The 14,951-nt window shown below is 40.0% G+C and overlaps 1 protein-coding gene across 1 annotated transcript in view; it reads left to right on the top strand.

The window, feature by feature from the left end:
- Positions 1-14,951, top strand: part of CNTNAP5 (contactin associated protein family member 5) — a 412,329-nt gene that overhangs the window by 324,818 nt on the left and 72,560 nt on the right. Inside the window, exon 14 of the mRNA XM_077181609.1 lies at positions 1,481-1,681. Within this exon, the coding sequence (XP_077037724.1) occupies positions 1,481-1,681 (201 nt within the window). The remainder of the gene's footprint in view (positions 1-1,480; positions 1,682-14,951) is intronic.

Raw genomic sequence — 14,951 nt, 5'->3', positions numbered from 1 at the left:
TGCACAGATAGTCCATTTATACACCTATTAGAATTTTTATACACCTATTAGCATCCTGTTGAAGTAATCTGGGGCATATATGTAGCTCAATGAAAAATATTTTGACTGCAGTGCATTGTAGCGTCCACAGAGCTGCTGGGCTCATCATGCCAGTGTATTGGAAAGATCAGGCTCTGCAAGAACTCAGGCCAGGTAATGTGGTAAAACTATCTGAATCCTAAAATGCACAGTTTTTAAGATCAGCTTAGAAAACATATGATTCATTGTTATCTAGAGTTTCCTTGATGGAGCATAAATAACAAAATAGAAATCTATTGCCTAGATCTCACTTCTTCCTCTATAACTGTCTGCATGTTTCTGCAGGTGAGATTGAAATCTCCTTCTCATCAAATGATTGAAAATTGCTGCCTTAAATTTTTGCCCTGTCAGTATTTTGTATCCTCCCTAGGCAAGCAGGGTCTTTGATAAAGAGGAAATTTGCTGGTTGTGACTTTTACTAATAGTGTTGGGCATGTGCAGGGCTTAGTCCTGTGAATCCTTGTTGAAGAGTTCGTCTTTAACTCTGTATCAGCTCAGCAGATTGGCCTTTTTGCCTTGCCCATTGCTATACCAGAACCAACTGGGAAAAAGCCTTCCTGGAAGCTAATTGCTTCTGAGTGTTGTGCTCTCATTATGCCAACCCCAATGCTGATGGTGAGCTGGGTTGTAGGGTGCAGGTTGTGCTTAAGCCTAGATTCTTCTTTCTGTCACCTACACAATCCCTTGGTCTGCCAGTAAATGCAATGAAGGAAAGGAGAATGGGCTCCCCAGCATGGAAAAGCATCAATATTTAGAGTTAACTACAGATGCCAAGTCATATGGCATTCTGTAGCATCATCCAAGTAGGGCATCACTCAACTTATATGCAGAAAAATCTGAGAACTGAGTGAAATGAGTGATCTGACTTCCAGCTGGGTGGTAAGAACATACTCTCAGTTTAACTTTCTGGCAGGAGATTGTGCTTTCTGCTCATGGTGAGTTTGTGCAAGCTCATCAGCTGCAGTTCTGTGCTTCCATTTGTTGTTACAACAGCATGGCCTGTGCTCTCAGGAAAAAGGTGAATGTTACCCCTATGAACCATATTACTATGTTTTCTCTCTCAGGGACAAAGCCAGTTGAAAGATATCTAATTTTATACAGATATCTGGTATTAGAAGAAGCTGAAGATCTCCTATGCTTCCCAGGAAGCTTGTAGTTTCTGTCTTGCTCAGCAGGCAGTGTAGTGTTTGTTTCAGCTGGTTCAGGGAGAAACATTGTGGGCCACACTGACCTTTCATGAAGACAGATCTGTTGGTGTTCATCACAAAGTGCCCATTTTGGAGCCCAGGGTCCTGCTGATGATCTGTCCAGTAAAATATTACATTTCAGTTGTTTTTTTGTTCCCTGCTTGTTGGAAGTGTTTTGCTGTTAACCTCCCATTCAATCGTTTTTCATTTAACAGAAGATAAGATCTGGACTGAAGTGCAGCACAACATCACGGGGCTGACCAGAGTGCAGGGAGCTGGTCCAGAGAAGCCCTACACCATGTCCCTCAACTACAGCAGCAGTGCAGAGCAGCTGGAGGCTGTGATCAGCAGTGCTGAGAACTGTGAGCAGGAGGTCACCTACCACTGCAGGAAGTCACGGCTCCTCAACACCCCCAGTAAGTGCCACCAGCCCAAACCTTTCCTTCTTTACTCCTATTGGTTGTACAGCAGGTAGAGGCCACGCTGCAGCTAAGGAGGAAAAAAACCCAAACCAATAATAACCCCCAAATAATAGTAGCAATATGGAATAGAGTGAAAAACCTTTTAGTGTTTTGGATTCTACTGTGCAGTGCCTGTGCTCTGGTGCGAGAGGGTCTGAGCTCCACAGAGGATTTTTCACTCTACAAGTTCATGCATGCCCAGACTCTGAAAACTACAATGGGAAGTGCTACCTAGAAATCACAAAAAGTATATTTAGCTGATGGCAAATGGATGTGTTTTTTCATTTACAGTTTTAACCTGTATATTAAAGATAAAAAGCATCCAGATTGCTCCAGACTCATAATGTTATGCAAGGAAGGGGTGAAACCTCTTCTGAGACCACAGCCCTGAATATGATGTTCAAAGTGCTTGGTAATACAGCTCCTGGGGCAAAAACTAACTTTCCTTTTGCAATAGAAGGAATATATTTTTCACTTGTCTTAATGTAACAGAAAAAAGGAAGCATCAGTTTGTGTTTCTCTGCAGCACCAAATTTCCAGTGGCTACTCAGGATGTCTGGCTTCCAGTCAGCTCTGTCTTGATGTTAGGATTTTATGTTTGCTTATCTGGAGAGATGAATGACAATAAGGGCAGACTTCTGAATGACTTCAAAGTCTCCTCTGTTACTTGTAATGACTGTGTTGTCCTGGTGATTATTTGATTATTAGCAGCTCTTAATTTTGTTTGTAGTTTAGAGGAAAGACCATGGAAAGCCTGAAGGGGAGTTTGCAGTAGGAGTTCCTATTGTCTTAAAAACATATTGCCTAATGAGATGTGTCAGAACCCTCCTGGTTCCAGCAAAGTTACTCAAACACTGAATTTTTATGGATCCAGTAATCAGATGCCTTACAGTCAGTTTATTTTTAAAAGCTGTGAATTATGTCTTTTGTTATCATCAGATTTACCAGCCAAGAATTACTTGTATTGCTAATCTTTTTTAAAAGAATGAAATGTTAATATCAGCATCCAGGGTAGAGCACAAAGAAAAAACAAATTGTGGGCATAACTGGGCATAACATAAAGAAGTGGATTTGATGTCTTACAAGTACTTTCAGTGTTGCTGGCTTCTGTATCCCACAACACACTTGATATGGCTAAAAGATAAAACCTCACAGAGGCTATTTTCAGAATGTTGTTTCAAGGATGAATGCCACAATATTAGAGCAGGTCTGCATGTGTTTATTTTTTGCACATTTCTGTGAGGCACTTGGTCATGTGTATGCAGGAATGTACACCATGTGTGGGTTTTGAGATGCCTCCTGTATGTGGGACCTCTCTAAAGCTGGGGGCACTTCCTGAGAACCAAAACTTTTGCTGAAAAAAAAACTAAAGGTAATCTTGTGTAAATTGACAGTGTGTAAAGTGTGCGTCTTCAGGGCTAAAGCTATCAGACAACAGGCTGACAGGCTAAGAGGGCTCCTGACAGGCAGCTCATCCTCTGCTTGGCCAGGAGCAAAGCTGTGGCTGATTCCTCAAGGGAGAGGATGTAGGGATGGTGTCCAGCAGTCTGGCTTGTGCTCTCGCAGCTGGTGCAGTGCCACTGTGGTCCTGACAGCTGACCACACAACTCATTTAGTCTTTTCTGCAGCTCCAGCTGAAAAATAAAAAAAATAAATTGCAATCTAGTGCTGTGCATGTGATAGATGCCATCATTTTTTCCCTCATTTTTTCTTCTTTTAGTATGCTTTTTAATTGCACTTTCAAATTTTCCTTTTTTCATCCTGAGCTTTCTCCATAGTTTAAGGCTTTAAATTTGGCAAGATGTGAAACATGCTCAAAAACAACATTTCAGTTCTTGAAATAACAAGATAAGCGTAATTTTTTCTCAACTGAGTATTAAGTATTTTTGTAGAAAAACATTGTTTTCCCCAAGCTCTGTTAATTGATATTAATTTTGTAGTGAAATGCTGTTCTATTACTAGAGACCAAGTAGTGCTGAACACTATAGGTGTCTCGAAGAGGTCTAAAACTTAAGGAATTTCCACTCCTAAACTTGAAGATGAGCTATAAGTGTGAGTGACCTCAGGGTATTTTGCTGGACTTGTTGCAGAAGGTTCTCACCTGTGTTGTGTTTGCCAGATTTGGGGCCAGAGCAACAGAACAAGGATCAAAAATCTTGGGTTTTGTTTCTTTGTTTGACCTAGCCTGAAGCACTGTGTTCCCTCTGTGTTGTCAGGGTATCTTACTGTGTAATTGCTGTTAGTGTGCAGCACTTCAGATCTGACTGCAGAATTCAATATGCAATGCCCATGCATTAATGACAATACTGCATCTGTAGGCCAGCAGGAAATCTTACCTGACCTAATGCAGCTTGCTGAATGCCTCCACTCAGTATTACCTTTGGACTGAGCCCAGTGGTGAATGCCTGATGGAAGGGCATCTCCCAGAGGTATATCTAATCTTGACAAAGTTATAGAAGTTCTTCTTCCAAAGGGGTAATCCAATCCAAAGAATTTCCAAAGAAATCCAATCCATTGCTGAGCTACCACTCATTCTGGGCTTTGTTTTTTTTGTTTTGTTTTTTTTTTTTTTCTCTTCCCACAAGGGCATGGAACACAAGATTAGGATATGACAGCTGGTAGGACCAACACACCAAATTCTTGTCTTCAGGATCTAAATACTATCATGTTTCACAGAGAAGCAATAATAACATTTCCCTTCCCTTTTGCATCACAGTGCAATGATGTATGTTGTTACATAGCAATTTTGGCTTTCACAGCTTTCACGTGGGGCAAATGGGACAGGCAAGGCATTCTGGGCTGCCTCAGAGAGAAGCCCTGGGAGGCCCCTGGCTTGCTTAAAATTGCTCCAGTTTATATCAAGGAATTTCTGTTTCTTCTTTTGCTGATCCCTCCTGCCCTGAAGACACAGGCTCATCCTCAGCGGGTGTGACTGAGCGTGGTATCCCCCTCGAGTTTCTTGGATTTACATCTGCAATGTGTCAGACATGCAATCTGGTAGTTGGCAGAGGAGTTTACTCATCTCCACCTCCTGCTGTCTGGAACAGCCTTATTGGTTCTCCCTGTCATACTACAGCTTAGCTGCAAGCGTGTCTTTGAAAGCAAAAATTAAATTGCCCTAAACTGTAGTTTTGTACATCTCTGCCATCAGACAGATTTTGAGGAGGTTTGTGAATGTTGCAATAGATGTCTGTTCCTCAAGGCATAGCTGGCTTTCTTAAGAAGGTGGCAAAGGAAACTTGTATGACCAGAAATCACAAGACTCCTGTGACTTTCCCATGCCTAACTAACATAACCAGAGCAAATCTGATAGTGGGCATTTATTAGGAAAGTAATCCACACTCTTAGAAAAAGATTGCAGACTTACCCTTACAAGTAGAGGCCAAGTCAGGATAGCAGAAGAGTAGTGGGGTGGGCAGGAAGCTTGAGCTGCCTCTAAATGTGTTTTCTTGTATTCTGAGAATATGAAAAGAAATGTAGCCCCCCCCAGGGCTTTGATATCCTTTCATCATGGAGCATCTCAGGCAATACCTAAGGAAAGAGCATGTGTACAAGGATAGCCACGTGTGCAGATGCATGTTTAATTAAGCTGGTAACACACAAGATGTTTGAAGGTATGAAAACATTAACTGCACAGTCCCCCAGCTCTTGACTGAATTTGCTCAGTTTTCTAGAAGCAGTGGGTGGACTCAAATGCTTGTCACTTGGGAAGCTTCCTCACATCCACCTTATCAAGGACTTAGCACAGGGATGGCTCTATCAGTGGCAGCATAGCTTGCTTTACAATACTTGGCTGACAGTCTGTCAAGTTCATAGCACATTTGTGTAGGCAGGGACTGAGAAAAGATCAGTCCAAAAAAAAATCAAAGAAATAGAAATGTCTGTAAGTGGTGGGGTTTTCCTGACTGCTTCCTTATTTTTCTCTTTCCAGTAGAATTCCTATACTATGTCACCTTAAGCTTTGATTTCAAGCATTGATCCTAAACGACATCCTTCCTAAACTACACAGCTCTTCCCTGAACCTATGCTCTGTCAAGTCTCACTACTATATGACTTGCACCCAGGTTTCCACCTCCTCTCCTCCTCTTTGGTTCCCAGCCAGTCCCATATTTCAGTGCCAAGCTGCACCAGGTGTGTCCCACAGTGTGACCCCTTATGCCAGGCAGCTGGTTGCCCTCCCTGGTGAATCACTGCATTTGCATTTTGTAACTCTCTATTGGAGGGAAATATGTAGTTCTACCTCACAGCAGGGAACACATCATAATTTCTTAGTTTAGACTTAGATCTGTAGCTGAGACAGGTTGACTTATCTTTATCTATGCCCTGTATGTTGCTAGAGCTTTGTCAGTGCAGGCTCCCTCCTTAGCTCCAGGTGAGGCCAGTGATGTGAGAGCAAATGGTGCTTGGAAATGTCCTGCAGGGCCCTGCCTTCAGCAGTGGCTGCTGGAAAGATGCAGCTTAAGGTGAGCACACAAGTTGATGTCTTTAGCACATCCCTCAATATGTCCCCATCACCCACAGCTGCTCAGATAAGGGCATTAGTATTTATGCTATTGCCAATCCCTTTTAGTATCCACTATGGATCTGTTGTTCATAAACTTGTCTCATCTCTTTTTGAACTTCATTAGGCTGCCTGCCCTGTGGCCTTCTAGGAAAGCAAGTTCCAGGAGTTCCCCACTTGCTATTTTACAGAACTCCATTTTTTTAATGTGTTTTTACCTACTGTTTTTCTCAGTGCACTGAGTTCTTGTATTGCAGGATGCAGTGGAACACAGTTTTGTGCTCATCCAGAGCTTTTATAGTGCTTTTAGTTACTTATCTAGGACTTTCACTAACTCTAGTATTTTTCACCTGAAGTGCCCACAGTTTTTTGAGATATGGTTTGCACCAAGATTTCACCACTTCAGAGTAAATCTTTTTGAAGAAAAGAGTCTGAAGCCTAGGTTCTGTTGGAGTATTTTACATAGATGTATCAGGAGGTGATATAAAATGACCTATAACAAGCAATCATTTACCAATGGGGTTTTGCTCACTAGTGTTTTATGCCTTTTAAAATGTAATTTCCAGTTTATCATTCCAGTGCTTTCAATTGTTAATGCACTACCAGGGGACTATTTGTTCTTGTACAAAATAACTTTAAATTGTTATTGCATTACCAGGAGACTACTTTTCATTGCACAAAATAACATAGAACAGGGCAGTCTGCCCTCAAAAAGTGGCTTATATTGAAGGAGTGGTGGATAGGTGGCAGGTGTGGGTCGTGTGCTGCAATTATTCTTGGGTAAATAGGATCCCTTTTTTGAGAATGATTGACTTTCCATCTGTGTTTCCATCACCATACCTTGTCTCTCCCCCCAAAGTGCCAGTGACAGCTTCTCACAAGCACAATTTTAGACAACTTGTGCTGTATTTGGAGACTTTGGAACAGAGTTCACCATAGTAATGCAATGCAACCCCCTTAATTGTAGGGAGAGATTTAGAGGCCATTTTTAAAGATGCTATGTTGGTTTTTGTGTGCAGCTGATTAAAATGCAGGGGGTCTAAGCAGAATACAAAAACTGTGGCATTGCAGAGGTAACTTGGCATGGAACCTGCACACACCTGTGAGTAGTGGAAATATCATTATCCCAGTTTCTGACCCTTTACTCCCCTTTCCCTCCACTATCCTCCCTAGCTGGCAGGGAGGTTCAGTGTGCTATAGCTGCCAAGCAAGGAATGGCAGCTACTTGCTGCTATTACTTCTCATCCACTCTTGTTGTGTTTCTCTGAGATTGAAATGCAGCCAAGAGGCTAAATAATGGGAAAAACACGGGAATAAATCCTTGCTCAGCCATACACCGGATGGCTTCTAACACAGTGGAAGGAAAGCATGCTCCCTCCTGGAAACCCACTGCAGGAGAGGGCAGGCTTCTGGTGCTGCCTGACATAATTCCAGCAGGGCAGGAGTCTCCTGGGATGGCTCCAGTGAACACTGGAGCACCATTATCTGCATTTGCTTTAGACACAACGTGTCAGTTGAATTTAAAAAAACACTTCTTCAAGGGAGGACTGATGGAGTAGTGAGGAGAGAACTTCTGTGGTTACACTTCTGTTTGCTTCAATCAAATACATCCTTCATATTGCTGCTGTCACTGGATATTTCTGTTGCTTTTTTGTTGTGTGTTTGTTTCAGGTTTTTTCCCTTCCTTGAATGAATTTATTTTTGTAAGTCTGAGGAGCAATTTTGGAATTATACTTTTATTTTATTTTATCAAATTTCATTTCATTTGAGACCTTTTAAAGTTTACATAGAAAATATATTTGCACTCCAAATAGATCTACTGTCTTTTACTGATGGGGAAATTATCTTTTCCAGTATACAGGAAGCTTGACCAGGGATATTAATGAAGGTACATAGGACATTTAAATGAAATGTAAATCTAGACAACAGATTTTGAGCCTGAATTCTGGAATTAATTGCATACACGATTATTGGTGGTTCTATGAGGAAGTTGATGGTGTGAGCTAATGCTGCAAGATGTTTGCTTGACCTCTACAATCTGTTGGTTTGGGACTTTTGATCCCAAAGAACTTCTGGTTTGGAGTAAAGTCAATGATATCTTTTGTTCAAACTGTGAAACCTGTGGGATTGTGTAAGTGGTTATAGCTCAGCAATGCTGAAACATTGAGTTCAGGGAATTCTGCAGTCCAAATAAAAGTTTGGAAATGGATAGTTTTGTGAGGCACACGTGTGCCAGAACCAAATACATCTTAATGATACCTCTGGCTTGAGAGACCCACTTGTATAAACTATTCATACACGCAGTTTGAAGAAGGGAAGAAGGACAGAATTCTTTCAAGCTATTTCAGCCAACATTCCCTTAATCATGAGCAGTAATAGTCTCTTTTTTTTTTTTAATTTGCAGGACTCAGCATATTGTCAACAATAAATAAATAATGGTGATTAGAAACAAACAGCTAATCCGTGGTTTTTTATATTAGTGGGTCACTAGCTATGACAGCAACCTGTCCTCCATTCAAGGAAGAAAGCAGGACTGCTGCCTGAGCAGAAAAGTGTGCCTTCTCCCTCATTAGAGCCACAGCAGGGAGCGTGTTCTCATCACACTTCCATTTGTCTGCTTCTTTCAGCTGTCCTACTTTAAACATCTTGGGCTCCATTAGACTCAGATTGTCTTACTGACATTAAACTAATTTGTCTGTCAAATTGGGGCCAGTGCAGAGAGTAATGTTTTCTGATTTTGCAGAGCAGAAGATGTAAATTACAGCAGTGGAAGAGTTCTCATCTAACCTCTTCCACCAAGATGCCACATGAGTGGCAATAGTAAATGGCAGTAGTAATTTTCATTGGTATTTACATTATTTTTGAGGCTAAAAAAGCATTTGTGGCTGTAATTTCCTAGTTTTATGTTGTTCTTGGTTCATTTGACTCCTGCTTTAGACCTGGGGAAGAAAGTAGGTGCCCAATAAGGCACTTTCAGAAAATCAGATGGGATGGAACCCCTATGCTTAGATTTTGTTGGAATTCATTTGACCTGTCCAGGAAAACAGAGGTATTAGGTACTATACACCAAAAGATCAATAGTGTAACTTAATCATATAAGTAACTAGGAGGAAAGAAAATGCAACTCTATGGTAAAAAAAGAAAGGTTTTTGCTCTGAAAAATTAGGTTACTGCTCAGATTCAGTGTTTGTAAATCTGAACTCCAGGAATTTTACCTCCATTGCAGTTGGAAGGTAACCAGTGGAAAATTTATTTTCATGTTTGAAAGTGTGAACACAGAGACAGGAGAAAAGAATCTACGAGAATCAGGTGAAGGTGGCATTTTGACATTACTTGGTGTTCAAACAAAAAGGGAGCAAAAATCTTCCCTAAGCAAAACACTGAACTAAATACTCTTACATGAGTTATCTGGTGTTAAAAGGGGCATAAAAGTAGCTCTTCTGAGTGTCTCTTACTTCCATTTATAAAAAGAACTCCCCAAAATGTAGAGGATAAGAAAGCATACTTTGAGAAAATGTTTCCAGACACTGGGAAAAAAAGCTATGTACTTCTTCCACTCACAAGAAGCACCTAAAAGCAATTTAGAATAGTTTGCATCCTCCCAACCTGGACTGATCTGGAGAAGAGCAGATCTGCAAGAGACTTGACAAGTAGTTAGAAAGATGTGGTGACCTGAAAGAAAATAACCCCTTTAAAACCTTCTTTAGAGAAGCTTTTTCGTTATCTGCTTGGCCCAAAAGATTGAGAAAAAAAAAAAGAAAAGGCTTTTTGAGCCTGAATCTTTTCCAAGTCCTTTTGACAAGAGAGAGTCTCAGACTGGTTTAGCCAAGGCGTGTATTTCCACTTGATCTGTCTAGGACTCAAAACAACATCAAGAGCCTTCTTCCTTTGCTCTCAAGAGCAGAATTCAGAAGCCCCAGAAGAAAAATTTTTTGGTTTTGTTTTGTTTGGGTTTTTTTTCAATGTTAGCATTTAGAAAGGTTGACCAATTAATCTATGCAGTTCTCCTCTAAAGGTAGCTTTCTTGTTTAGCAGAGAAGAAAATTGAGGCATCAGGCTGCAACTGACTCCAATTTTGCCTGAAACTGGAATGGGCCATTAGGTGGATTTAAATGTACCCATCTAAAACCAATGGCCAAGTTCTTGTAGCCACAAAAAGAACCATACAAGTGTTTCCTTTTAGCTGAACACCTTTGATGTCCTTCACTCCAAGTGTGAGCTTTTGTGCCTTGCCCTTGTGCTACTAGTGGAAGAATGAGCATGTCATTCCTTAGAGACACATTTGCTTTTGTGTCACCATAGTTATAGTGATTTAGCAGGAAGATGTGATCCCATGAATTTATATGGACCTACCAAACTGCAAAGAAGGTAATGGTATATTCAGGTGGGGTATAATGGGATTTTTGTTGTATTCAGCTAGATAAGGGGAGAAAGCTGTGATTTTGCACTGTGACTGGTAAGTAAAAAATGTTGCTATTTCCCCTTTGGTTTTGTGGTTTAGTGTTGAGATTCTGTATGATTTTTTTTTTTTTTTAATATGCACAGAGGAATGAAAATGCATTGCAAACTTCACTTAGGCTAAGTACTAGGAGGATCTTTCCTAGCAGTAATGTCTGTTTTCTGCTTAGGCAGTACATGGAACCTGTAGGAACATATTTCTCAGTCAAATGTTCTTGAAATTTGCCAGTGGGTTGCTGAGTTATTTGAGCAATAGACACAGGTGTGCACAAAAACCCATGAAGAATGTTTCAATATGTCTCATTTCTCTAGAAAACCAGGTAGTGATTAATATCTAAAGCCTACTAGAATCAATAGAGACCCATTCCATGGGTCCTAGTGCTAAAAGGAAATCTTAATTTGAGCTAAAATTAGATGCAGATGTAATTATTTTCTCACCATGCCAGGTACAGAAATGTCTCTCTCCTTCCAGGATAGGAACAAAAGCTCAAACCAAACCAAACATTCATCCTAAACTCAATTGAACATCACTACCCACTGTTCTTTCATAGATCTTTGGACCATTGCTGTTGTGCTAGATTCAGTCCCTGTCCTTCTGTGCCTTTTGTTTATCCAGGATGCTTAGTTCCACATCCAAATCTTCCATTTCCCCAAAAAGTTTAAAGTGACAAGTGTAATTTACAACATGTAATGATTTCAGTATATTAACACAAATAGCACATGAAAAGTGCTCCCAGTATAGACTGCAATCAGTTTTGTTCAGGCTGTCTCATTCAATGGGATCAAAATGATCATAGTAACATTTGTTGGTGGGAAGGAAAAGATAACAGTTCTTGGCTGTTCTTTTTCTCAGTTCTGTGTTACTGTACCTAGTTCAGGTCTGACAGGTTTGTTTTACTGATGACTTCAACCCTATGATGGGCTGTTTTAATAAATGACCAGAGATCTGAAAAATGGTTTTGAAAAAAGAGTAACATCAATTTCATTATATGTTTGTTTTAAATACTGATTTTTCCTTCATCTGATGTTTCAAATGGTCACTAGAGTCCATAAAGTTATGTATTCATACAGATAGAGTTCTCTCTTTTTGGGAAAGTATGTGTTTGTATATTTATGTAGACATGTGTAAATCTCCTTTCCTCCTTTTAGGAGGAAAAAAGAAGAGTGGAATTTGGCTGTAATTAATTTTTTAGGCCACATGGATATTGTCAGGCCTGGTACAAGACAAAGTAATGTTGGTTACTCTTTTCTCCTTTGAGGTAAAGGCTTTCTGTACATTAGCACTTGTTTGCTTCCCATTTGTCACTGTGATTTCAAAATCTCAGATTTTATCTACATGAAACCACATGAAATTTGATCAAAGACTAACACTTTGGGGTGTGGCAGAAGTTTAGGGGCTGTTTCTCAGAGAGAAATCTGTATGACTGAATGTCAAGGTAATAGCAGAGGATGGGATTCTAGGACAAGTTATCTTCTTAAGTAGGCTCTATGTCAGGTCCCTTTGGCTTTTTCTCTGGCAATGCAAAGTCAATTTGATCCATTTGTTTTGCAGCTCTAATATCTGCCATTGAACTGGGAAAGGTTCTCCTGCAATGAGCATTTTTTTAGGCCCTGCTTTGGGGTCGTTTCCCAGAGCCTCCATGTTCAAAGCAGTGGAAGCTTTCTAGGTCACTTCCTTCCCAGTGCACACTTATGGTCTGGATTCATGAAAAGAGATTGTGTTGCATTTTGTTTACTACCTCTGTGAGACATTCTAGGGCCACTAGTCAATCTGTAGAACATTAGAAGTACCTACTTAATAGAGGCAGAATTTTACTGAGTGAATAATTGCATCCTGTTAGTGCTGAAGTAATCACCTTACATACAAGCAATGCCTCCAGAGGGAGGTATGTCCTTTCCAAAATGCCACCCTGGACAGTTCATTTTACGCCCATACAAAGCTCCAGAATCTGTCTGACCATATTGCACTACAGGTTGTCATGTTTTCAGAGGATGAAATTTATGTTCCATGAAATATGCCATTGCCAAAATTAATAGGTAAATGAACAAAGTGAAACAGACCATTAGAACAATTGTAATATCACAGTTGCTGGGTTGTGGCACAAAAGCAGAAACTAATGGGTAAACATAACCATATTATAGCGACAGGAGCCATCAGTGTGCACAACTGTGGTTACACAATGGAAGGCACTCGACCGATGTGAAATATGATCTAGCAGTCAGGCCAGTTGCAGGTAATTTTGCTTGGAACAACACTTCCCTTGGCTGTTTTGTTTTAGCTGATGGAAAATTATAAATATCACCTATTTCACTCCTGTTCTACTGGAATTTCAGTTTCACTTTTATAATTTTCATGATTCTTTTTTTTTATATTGTTCTGGACAGTGGTACTGAGATTTTTGTCTTTGCAGAAATTTTCCAAGGCATGAACAGATTGTTCCTGAATGTTCATGCAAATGGGAATTCAGCCAATGACCTTCAGAGTGAATGTTCACTCTAACACCTTGAAATCTTTGATGCCCTTGCCTTTATTTCTGCTCTAAAGCAGTGCTTTGTAATTTTAAGTGAACACTCAAACAATATCTAATCAGGATAAACAATTCAGAAACTGAACTGTGTTTATATAACATGATTAAAAAGCTTTGAATAGCTAACAGAATCATAACATTCTATTAATGTGCAGCTTGAGAGAAGCTACAGTAACGAATGATTCAACTGAAAAATTACAAAGCTCAAAGATATGCAGGACCAGATCCATTGGATTCAGTATATTTGTACTGATTTAGGCAGGTAAGATGGTGGATTAACTCCTTAATTTTTACATCTTTCATTAAATTCCACTTTAGTATAAAACAAACTAAAAAACAAAGAAGCATTTTAAAAATTGAGATATTTAGAGCAGCTAACAAGTTCATCCATAGCTTGTTAATGCAGTATTTACAATCAGCACCTAAACAGTTCAGCACTGATAGTTTGAAAAAGCTAGCACTCTGTTCTTACAGAGGTTTACCCTGCAATACTGAAGTAGAGAGGGGTGGAGAGGCATCTGTAAGCCTGGTTACTGGAGTGGTGCAATATAAATTAGAATACCATCTCTGGCCATTTGCTGGAGCCAGGAGTGGGATTGATGCAGGAGCTCCTCCAGATCACTGTGCCACTCAAGAGTTTACTCATGCAGGAGGATGGTGTTAGTGACTTGACTAAAACAGATTCAGAGCTGCTTTATTCTGCTAAAGTGGTTCAAAGTAGTTGGAGCACAAGAGAGAGAGTTGGGTGCTCAAGTGTTTAGCTTTCTCTCTCAGAGATTTCACTCCATACATAGGCAAAAAATAATCAGTTACTTTGGTTTTCAATGAGCATCTTTCAAGGGAATATGTAGCAGAGAATTGGGTCCTAATAATGGTCTGCTACAGAGAAGGTTGCAATGGTTCAGAGCCAGCCTGAGCTACAGCCACCATTGCTAATTGCTTCTTCACATGGCAGGCCAACCAGGGGTTTCTCTACACAGCAAAATAAAACTGTGCAAGTGTTATATATGTGTCATACATGTGATTTATAATATGTTTCATCAGCACATAAGTGTTTCCACTGAGCAGCATGTGAACTTACATAACTGCTGTTACCTGGTGCATTACTTGTACTTGTGTTTTGACCTTACACTAGTTCTTACTGAATAGACACCCTTTGCTGCTTTCACCCATGGAAAACACAAAGCCAGCTGAGGTTTAAAATGCACAAGTAAATCTTGAAATTAGAGTCCTCAAAGTCCTGCTTCCATTTATCAAGAGAATGCTGTCTTACTGTTACACCATGCTGCTTAAATGTGAGATATTGCTATGATGAGTGTAACCTATGACAAAAAAAGTGAAAACTTGAATACTCTAAATGCAGAATTAGGTGACTAGTTGAGTGATAATATATTGCCTAACCTAATGAAAAGACATTACCTTTGAATAATGGACCACATCGTAGATTAAATTATCCCAAGGCAAGGTAGTAGGTGCTTCATGCAGACAAGGTCAATTACCTTATCCGGAAGAGCCTGTTTGAAGTGTATTATGAATAATTCACAGACATAGAAATTAGCTTTGAAAAAGTGTCCCAGCTATAATGTGGTGAAAGCATTCAATTTCTTTTTTAATGTATTTAAGATAACACCCAAAGGACAATTATGGCTACTTAACTGTAAGACTACTTAAATGACAAGGAATGACAATTGTGTGGTCAAATTCACATTGATGCATTATGCAAAGGGAAGCATCTCTA

Source organism: Agelaius phoeniceus, chromosome 7, assembly GCF_051311805.1.
Source record: "Agelaius phoeniceus isolate bAgePho1 chromosome 7, bAgePho1.hap1, whole genome shotgun sequence".
In the NCBI taxonomy this organism is placed as follows: Eukaryota; Metazoa; Chordata; class Aves; order Passeriformes; family Icteridae; genus Agelaius; species Agelaius phoeniceus.
The sequence above is the reverse complement of the archived record's forward strand: the minus strand, read 5'-3'. Positions and strand labels throughout refer to the sequence as shown.